At 36.8% G+C, this 9,387-nt stretch overlaps 1 protein-coding gene and 1 long non-coding RNA gene across 6 annotated transcripts; one reads left to right on the plus strand and one right to left on the minus strand.

Annotated features, from left to right (window-relative positions):
• Positions 1-71: 71 nt before the first annotated feature.
• LOC121967770 lies at positions 72-3,437 on the plus strand. Of its 5 annotated transcripts, none has more exons than XR_006107847.1 (7): positions 72-774; positions 850-929; positions 1,793-1,860; positions 1,935-1,985; positions 2,058-2,131; positions 2,856-2,933; positions 3,005-3,437. It is a non-coding gene; the product is annotated as an uncharacterized LOC121967770 (long non-coding RNA). The 5 variants fall into 5 exon arrangements; XR_006107846.1 differs by having other exon boundaries at positions 3,010-3,437; XR_006107849.1 differs by having other exon boundaries at positions 3,060-3,437.
• A 1,038-nt stretch (positions 3,438-4,475) lies between these two features.
• LOC121967771 (G2/mitotic-specific cyclin S13-7-like) lies at positions 4,476-7,445 on the minus strand. The gene is made up of 10 exons (XM_042518201.1): positions 7,158-7,445; positions 6,538-6,649; positions 6,423-6,458; positions 6,275-6,329; positions 5,957-6,181; positions 5,750-5,875; positions 5,420-5,668; positions 5,189-5,347; positions 4,938-5,116; positions 4,476-4,859 (listed from the first exon to the last, which is right to left on the minus strand). Exons 1-10 carry the CDS (start codon positions 7,198-7,200, stop codon positions 4,694-4,696), a joined length of 1,350 nt encoding a protein of 449 aa, XP_042374135.1. The 5' UTR covers positions 7,201-7,445; the 3' UTR covers positions 4,476-4,693.
• Between the last annotated feature and the right edge of the window lie 1,942 nt (positions 7,446-9,387).

Here is a 9,387-nt window from a genome sequence, read left to right on the forward strand (position 1 = left end):
TAATACAATTTTATCACCACATCAGCAAAACGTCATCAAATAGGCTATAACACCGGAATCTGATTACCTCCACAATCTTAGGTTTTCTGCCATTCCGGGGGTTAACCAATTTTTGTCAAAATTATCCTTTCATTTTTTTTCACGACGACGACTCCCAAGTTGTTCTCCAATGGCTCGTGAGGCAAGAGCAGCGGCGAGCGGAGGCGGTTGCGAGCAGCGGCGAGCGGAGGCGGTTGCGAGCAGCGGCGAGCGGAGGCGGCTACGAGCAGCGGCGAGCGGAGGCGGCTGCGAGCAGCGGCGAGCGAAGTCGGCAGGGAGCAATGGCAAGCAATGGGGGCGAGCAATGAGCAACGGCTGAGGCGAAGCGAGCAGTGGCGGCGACGCAACCTAGCCTACGATGATAGCAGGAGCGGAGGAAGAAGGAAAATGATTTTTGGCTTAGGCAGTTGAAACCCTAATACTCACCTTTTACCATTCGCTGCTACCGAGCCACACACTCACGACCTCCTCCGCTAGCAAGCGCCGAAGAAGGAAAAAGCCCTGCCTCTGTCTTTGTAGCCGACCAAATTTGGGGGAGGCAAGCCCCGCCTGTCTAACCATTTTTCATGCACTAAACAACTGCTGAAGAAGGAGAAAGCCCCACCTCCATCTTCAAAGTCGGCCCTGACCTCTTTCTAGCCATTTTCATGCACTAAACAGGCATCGAAGAAGGAGAAAGACTCGCCTTTGTCTTCGAAGTCAGCCAAATTTAGGGGAGGCAAGCATAAGAAGAAGGTGTGAATCCTTTTCTCTTGTAAAAGTTTCGACTTTACCAATTTTTTCATCTTTAGTGGTGCATAAATGGGTTAGGACTGGCACACAGTTGAACTTTTCGCTTGTAAATGTTGCTGGTAATGACATTGTCCAAGGAAATAAGAAGCTTATTCTGGGTAAGTTCATTTCAGTTTAATTTGAGTGTATTTGCATATATCCTTTTCCCCCTTAACTAATTATATTAGTTATTTTAAGGAAAGTCCACATTCAAAATTGCTTTGCATGTTTTCTTAAGCAAGTCATTTCAGGAAACTAATCTTAAGTGCAACTTTGGAAGTTTAAATTTTCTCAGGTGCTGTAGATTATTTTGGATATGTTGTTGGAAAACAGAATCCTTTCAGGAGGCTTATATTGAATATTGAAGTTGGAAATTAGAGCCATGGTTTTTGAAATCAATAAATCTATGAGATGAAAATCTTAATATTGATTGTACCAAATTCTGGGTCCTTAATCAGGGAAAGAAAGTTAAATAGAAAATTATAAAATAAGAGGAAATAGGGAAATTAGTTATTTAGTTCCTCCAAAGTTAACATCACTAAGTCATGTTAGACCATGACTATATGGTTCTTATTCCTCCATTGAAATTTATTCATGATAAGATCACTATAAATATCTTATCCCTTATATTTCTTTGTGTTTCAACTATAAGTTAAAGGATCAAACAGAACTCCTCAGATGGATAGTTTTAAGGTTTCTTGAGTCATTGCTCGACCCATCTAATATTCATTATCAATATTCATCTCAAATTTATATCCCTTTTGTGTTTTTTTTACCGATGCAGGATAAGAACTTATCGAATGGATTATTTTTGCTTGAGCTTCTTAGTTCTGTGAAACCGAGGGTTGTGAAAATAATAGGGTTTAAGAGATTGAAATTACTTGAAGAGTTATGCATTGTGTTCAAATACTGTGCACTAGATAACATACAATTCTAAACAATATAGCATAATATGAACATTAACAGATGTCTGGAATGGCAGGTTCCATTGGGGAAGTGCCAATTCTCTTGGTGAAGCCACAATCCTACATGAACTACAGCGGAGAATCGGTTTTCTACTTTCTCTCAATTTCTTTCAAAACTATTCTCAATATCAATACGTATATGATAAGCTTTATATGTAGGTAGGGCCACTTGCTGCATATTATCAAGTGCCATTACGGCATATTTTACTTGTAAGTTAATGAGCAGTAGCTTTTTGCATTGATTTTGAGATGTTATATTATGTCCAAGTTCTTCTTCTGTAGATGTATGACGAAATGAGTTTGCCCAATGGTGTTTTGAGGGTTCAGCGAAAAGGCGGTCATGGACATCACCATGGGTTAGTGTGTTCTTTAATTAATCCATCACCAGTTTTGCAATACAACTCTGTTTATAAACTAGAAGCTGCATCACTGGATACAATATACTCATCATTTATGTGATATCCACTTCTCTTTTTCCCTGTTAATTCGAAAAACTGAAGTACTTGCTTTACAAGGCAAGTTAATCGAACATTAGGTTCTCAAGATTTGTTATTTAATTGGTTTTTAATATAATATACTATATATTTGTTCTTTCTTTCACAAACATGTCCATGTACTGTCACCTTCATTAGTTAATTTTGTTTGAAATTGCTCACACGATTTCAATTTTGTTCTATTTCGTAATGATCTGTTTTGAATAAAATGGTAAGCTAAAATTTGATTGCGATGGATGAAAGAAAAATTACTATATTTCCATAAACATGGTCGTGGTCTCTTAAATTGATTGTTGCCCTCTTCTTATATTAGTTTCTGTGAGTTTTTCTAATTTCTCTGCTATTATTAGCTTCTTTGAGCTTGACCACAGAGATATTAAACCCCAAAATCTTCTGGTGTGTACTAATCCTGTAATCCATGTTGTGTTCTCTGTCTTTTTGTTGTGATTCATAACCACTTTAACCACATAAATACATGAAAACAGAACCAGGCTTCTCTTCTTTTCTTTTTATTTCAGCTGAAACTATTTGATTTCGGTAGCGCAAAAGTCTTGATAATTGTTTTGTGGCTATAATTGTACTGCAGATTCTCCGAATGCCTCCTGAAGCTGTCGATCTTGTATCTAGACTTCTACAATACTCTCCAAACCTGAGATGCACTGCTGTGAGTTTTGCCATTCCTTAAATTTGCACTAGATACTACGGCTCGTGCATCTGCTGAGTTCTTTACTTTAGTACAGTTGGAAGCACTAGTTCATCCATTCTTTGATGAGCACTAGTTGTTTGACAGACCAGTTTAAAGCCGCATCCACTTGTTTAGATCTAAGATGGACTACTACACCGAGGTTGGTGAGTTGGCTAGCATCTGAATTAAGGATTCGTCAGAGTTATTTGACACGAGGATCGGAGTTAACTTGAGGATCGGAGATGGCCACTGAGGACTTAACTAATTTTATGGAATGAAAAGTGTGCCATAATGAATTTACAATTTCTAATTGATGAAGTGTCATTTGTGCGACGGGGTTGCATGCAACTGGAGTTCGGACTACGTTGAACTCTGTTTTTTAATTTGTTGTGTTAGATTTTGTAGTTTAAAAGATGTAATCTTGCATCCTGTATAATTATACTCGAGTTGTTTCAATCCAAATTCTTTAATTGTTAGGTGCTAGAACTGATCAACTTTGATTTGGTCAATTTGTCATCCCATAGTTTGTCATCTATGGATTGGTCGGCTGAGTTTTACAAGTGTGCTATTTTTAAGCATTTGTTTCAACTAAAGCTTCAAACAAAGAAGAATGGTACTTTTGCAAGACAACATTTCATGTCCTTCGTTTCGATTTGAACGAGTTGAAAAAAAAAAATAGACGAGGAATAATATGAGAAAGAGAATTGTTTACCATTTGACAAACATGGTAAATATAGAATTAAAGCTAAGTCTAAAATAAAAAATAAAAAATAAAAAATAAAAAATAAAAAATAAAAAACAATAGATAATAAATAATAATTAATAATTAATAATAATAATAATAATAATAATTTAATATTAATATTTTATTTTATTTGATTTTTAAAAAATTAATCAAATATCAAATTAATTTAGTTGTAAAAATGTCTAATCAGGGGTAATAAAGTAAATGTTAAACTAGATTATATACTAAAACCTCCAACCAAACAAGTTTTTATTATATTACTTAGGATTGAACCAAATATTATATTTTATTCCCCATAACCTTGGTTATGTGATTACCTGGTAATCACAAAACCAAGGTTATATATGATAACTTGAACCAAACGCACCCTAAGCTCTATTAATTAATGGTTTACAAGATCAAACCGGTTTATTCAAATAAATATATATTTATATTTATAAAACATTTTAAAATATATAAAAGTTAAATATAAACCTTTTAAAAACTTGTATATATAAAAGTACACGTACATATAGAGAAATTCAAATATAAAAAATTTGCATTGCATATATAATAATTAATAAATTGGATAGATGTTATATAAATTGTGCTATATACATTAACAAATAACCACTACCATTAACATTAGGCGGCATATTGGATTGTAACTTAGAACTATCTATCTTCAAATGAAGCGATCTACATATTGCCCTACAACTTTTGTAATATACAACACAATTAAAGGTTCTTGACCATGTACGTCATGCTGCTGTACAGAAACTCTAAACACAAAAAAATAGAGCCGTGGCCAAAACATGATCAAGTAGTTCAGGTCAATGCTGTTTGCCACATTACAATGCACGAGTAAAGAAACTATACGAGGACCAACACAAAATATAGCAGCCCCCAGCAGAAATCAGACTCTTTCATTAAGAACATGAAGCATATCATACTCACAACCCAAACAGATGAAAAAACAAAAGAAGTTAAATAAAGTTAGTAATATCATTCAGCTTCAAGGCACTGTCTTTGATGTCGTCAGCTCCTCCATCATTTCGGTAGCGGGGGGATACAACGCCACAGCTCCAAAATGTTCATGAGAATACTTCTTATATGCCACCTTGAGCTTCCCCTCAGCTGCAGCCGACGCATGCGAGTTGACTAAAATTTGGGTGCAGTCCCTGCAAGCATCAGCAGTACAATCGTTAATTCTTTGTCAAGTTAGCGTACTGCGATGTATCAACAATTATCACACATACAGCAATTGTTGCTCGGAGAAGCCTGTGTGGAACTTGAGTGTTTCAGTCCAAAGAGGGCTCTTCTTTAGAGTGCACCGAGCTGCAAATACAGATGCAGCAGCCACCATTGATGGGCAGTGGGTAACCAACGAGTATTGTACCAAAGCTAGCTCGGCAAAAAAGAACACCATGTTGTTCATCTGCGATTTAAATTTCATAGATTAGTGTCTGGATATGCACACTGTTCATGATTCACGGTGTCAAGCTCTCACCTCAGTGTCACATTCTGCAGCCTTCACAAACCTCACAAGAAACACATATGGCGTTGGGACAGTGAGGTTCCATTGAAGCTTATCCAGAATTCGCTTCTCCATTCTAAGGATCTGTTCTCTGGTGTAAGTTCTATCAGCTATGCAGATGAAATCACTGACCTGCAACCAACCAGTGCTGATTTAAGTTTAAAATTCCTCAAGAATGATTCATCCCTTTGCTAGTTGGCATACCTCCGGCGCCCAGAGTTCTTCGTATTTGCTAGCAATGAGCATGGCGGACACCCCGACAAGCTGCAGTTCGTTCCTCGGAGTCATCTCCGTCGAAAGATATAGGTCAATTATATACGATGTCAAGTAGAGAGTCTCCGGCATCAGCACAAACTTATCGTGCACTTCTATTAACCAATCAACAAGAATAGCTCGCATCTTTACGTTGATCTCCACTTGGGAATCCATGTAGTCGCAAGGCCTGAATGAATGCTGTATCAAGAGTATCAAGAAGGACTATCGAAGATCTATAAGAGTTCTAATAAATTTGAGAGTCACTGGACAATGGGGTACCTCGACGGATTTGTAGTACTTGTATATATCCTCTACATAATCAACAGCAGCCAACTGATTTTCTTTGTCAGATGCATCGATGTCAACAACCAATTCTTTCAGCTTGTCAGAGAGCTCACAAGCAACCTTCAGCAAGAGAAAACAATCTAACATAGATTGAAAATATAGGATACATAGTGGGCATGCTTAATAATTTTGATCTTTTACCTTGCTTCGAGCCGTCAGCACAGAAGTAAGAGAAGTAGCTTTCTTTCTGGAAGACTTGCGGGTGATATCTACCATGCCAGCTTCATATTTCTTTTCCTCATTAGAGTCAGGGCTTATCACAATGATCTCCACATTCTTTTTCTCCTTTTTTTTTGCTGCGACCTTCTTAGCTGGTTTTGCACAAACTTTACCATCGGCTTGATCAGACTGAATGGTTACAGATTTCTGCAATTGCATTTTTTTTTTTTTTTTTGCAGATTAGTTATCGGTACATATCTTGCTAAAAAGGAATGAACAAAGCAAAGATTTATTATACACCTTGTTTACAGCAGCAGCATTTTGTTCATTTGCAAGAAGCTGAGCCCCAAAACTTCTAAACGATATTTGATACAAAGCGATTAGCACAGGAAGTGAAGGGAGCATATTAGTTAAGTTAGCAAAAAGAGTAAAGTTTTGATTGAACTACCGAGTAATGGGACGATTGACATGGGTTTCTATCTTCCTGATGACATGAGAAATTCCCAATAATTTAGTAAGATGAAGTTTGAGTAGAAAGAAAGGGAAAGCACAAGTGATCCTACCCTTCAACAACTCTGGCATTAACTTGATTGCCGATGTCTTCTAGGGCTCGGCGATTCTTCGCATCTGCTGCCACAGCGACAACTTTCTGCTTCCCCATAGGTGGAATCCCACCTGAGATAATTGAATTCCAAAGAAGATATTAATCTGTGAACCATTGATTGTGGGCAAATGCATGAGAAAATGACAAAAATCAACGAGAAACAAAAAAAAGAAACCCTACGAACCTTGTTTGTGGGCAAATGCATAAGAAAATATCAAAAATCAAGGACCAACAACAAGAAAATGAGAAGTGAGAAAGACTTATTATAAGAAAAACAGGAAATTTTGACACATTTCAGACATCATCTTGACCAGAAATTATATATAAAAAAAACATTAAAAACAAAATATCTATCCTAAATTTGGAAATGAAATGGCACCAATTTGTTGAGAGAAAGGTTGCAGATGACCAAATCAAATTCACAACGGTCTTGATTAAGATTAAGTTTAAAAATCGCCGAAGAAGAGATCTTTACCATATAGTAGCATGATCTACATAGTCCGCCCCCAAAAGAAGCATGATAACTGAGAAAAAGGGGTTCATTAAACCCGAATCCCACATCTTTATGAAGCAATTTACCTTTCTTCTGCGGCAACACCAACGCCTGACGCTTGGAAGCCATGAGATCCCCCTCTTCGGCGATGCCTTCTTCTCCTTCGTTTCTTTGTCGAAAGAGACTCGCGAACACGGAGGAGAGAAACGAGTGGAGGCGAGCCGCCTTGGACTCCCCTACCCCTTCCGCTCTCGGATTATACGCCACAGTTGGACTCAGAGAGATGCCGGAGAAGGAGAAGAAACCAGATCCTCCCTCTTTCTCGCTTTCTCCAGTCTGCTCCTCGTCTGTGATTTCGAATCGACGTTACTACTGTTGATCGACTTCCGCGAGAGTTTCAGTTTTAAAAGGATCGTGCTCCAACGGTCGACTCCTCTGTTTCGGATCTTTTTAATCCAACGGCTGACGACGCCCGGTGCCCAAAAAGATTAGCCGTTGGGCGACCCTTCAAAGTGGGGGGAGTAATGGATTAAATCGCCTGAAAATTTATTGCCTCGAAATTAGTTTTTTGACAATTTACTTAATCGCAACTTGCTTAAATTCTCAAATTTCATACCTAAATTTTATATTTATAAAAACATATACCTATTTATTATTATGCAGTATAATAAATTTTAATATTTTAATTTTAAATATCTCAATTTATGCGTCGTTATATTCAGATAGTTGTGAAGAGGATTTTGAACTTGGTTTAAATGTGCACTGATTAACCCATCTAATATAACTGGATTGATCTACCTCTAACTAGCTCTCTGATTGGCTCGATTAATCTATCTGGACCTAGTTAATTTACTTTGTCAACTGATTTGAGATTTTTTGACTTGAAAATCAAAAAATTATATGGTTTTGCAAAATCGAGACTAAAAACAACAATATTCTTTGACAAGTACGTAGACATCAGATCTCACGGACTACAATGCGGTGATAAGAGATTCTTCTGTAATGAGGGTTAAATTTCATTTTAACATAAAAAATAATAATAATTTTATTCTAACACCAAAAAAAAATCAATTTTTAAACATTAAACTTAAAAATAATATTTATTTAAGCACAAAAGAAAACTAAAGGTTTAAAACAAACTTTTAATTTAAAAATACTAACTTGACTTAATTTAAAAATCATTCTTTCACTCTCCCTTGATATTTGATTAATATCAGTCAAAAATTATAAAAAAAAAATTAAAATCCTAGAGTCCTAGCATGAGTAACAAAAGAATCTACTTTCGGACAAATGTCTAATCTTTAGTTATTCGGCAATTTACCAAAAGGCGTACTACAGTTAATGTATTTACCAAAAAGTGCATTACGGTTTTGTATTTACCAAAAGGCGCAGGTAAGTGATGTATATTACCGAATATAACCCTACCGCCAACCAACACATCTGATCAGTCATCAATTCCCAGGCATCCGAACCACATTTTTAAAAAACTTAGATATTAAAAAAAAACGATCATTAGGGTACCTCCCTCCTTCGTGACATGCGAGTGCAGCTCGGTCTTGTGAAACCCTAGTTTAGTGTTCGTGAGCCATCAGTTCGAGTTTTTCTCAAGCGTCATCTAGCTAGCATTTCAGTTTAATTAAAAACCAAGAGTGTTCGTGAGCCATCAGTGAAGGATTCTAGGGTTTACATTACATTAATCAGCTAGTATCATAATGGCGCAAAGACGTCGATCGGGTGAATCATCATCCTCGCCACATCAATTAGCTGTAAAGGTTATCATTTTACAAACTCTGTGATATTGAGAAGCTGAACTAGTATGATTTAAATTTTTTTATTTTTATAAAGTATAGGGTTCAGTTGATGTTGGACAGAAACTGCATTGGAACAGTGTCCTCGGTCACTTTAAAAGTTTTTTTCAACCATCCACGAAGAAAGGAACGCATGGAGGCGGTGTTATTTTACATGACCGACACATAGTGCTGATCAAACAGTCACCCTTTCGTATTTTTTTGGACATAGAAGATATGCAGCACATCCGTGGGATTTTGGTAAATATATTTGAAAATTGGGATTCAAGTAGTCAAACCTTTAGATTCTCAGGTACAATTTATAAATTTGTATTTTAATTACAAAGTAGTTGTATGGTAAAATTTAAGCTTTTGCTAAACGTGGGGCTGATACAGCATCGTATCAGGCCCAACGTGGGTCTGATACAGCATCGTATCAGGCCCAACGTGGGCCTGATACGGCATCTTATCAGGCCCAACGTGGGCCTGATACGATGGAGTATCAGTTCTTGATATGACATTGTATCAT

This window comes from Zingiber officinale, chromosome 3B (assembly GCF_018446385.1).
Source record: "Zingiber officinale cultivar Zhangliang chromosome 3B, Zo_v1.1, whole genome shotgun sequence".
Classification (NCBI taxonomy): domain Eukaryota; kingdom Viridiplantae; phylum Streptophyta; class Magnoliopsida; order Zingiberales; family Zingiberaceae; genus Zingiber; species Zingiber officinale.

What these genes read in the sequence shown, in the direction of transcription:
- LOC121967771 (XM_042518201.1), bottom strand. Translation starts at nt 7,200, where the DNA reads ATGGCTTCCAAGCGTCAGGCGTTGGTGTTGCCGCAGAAGAAAG. An exon ending in GGTGTTGCCGCAGAAGAAAG is followed by an intron (nt 6,650 to 7,157) that starts GTAAATTGCTTC and finishes CAATTATCTCAG; the next exon opens with GTGGGATTCCACCTATGGGG. An exon ending in TGCTGACGGCTCGAAGCAAG is followed by an intron (nt 5,876 to 5,956) that starts GTAAAAGATCAA and finishes CTCTTGCTGAAG; the next exon opens with GTTGCTTGTGAGCTCTCTGA.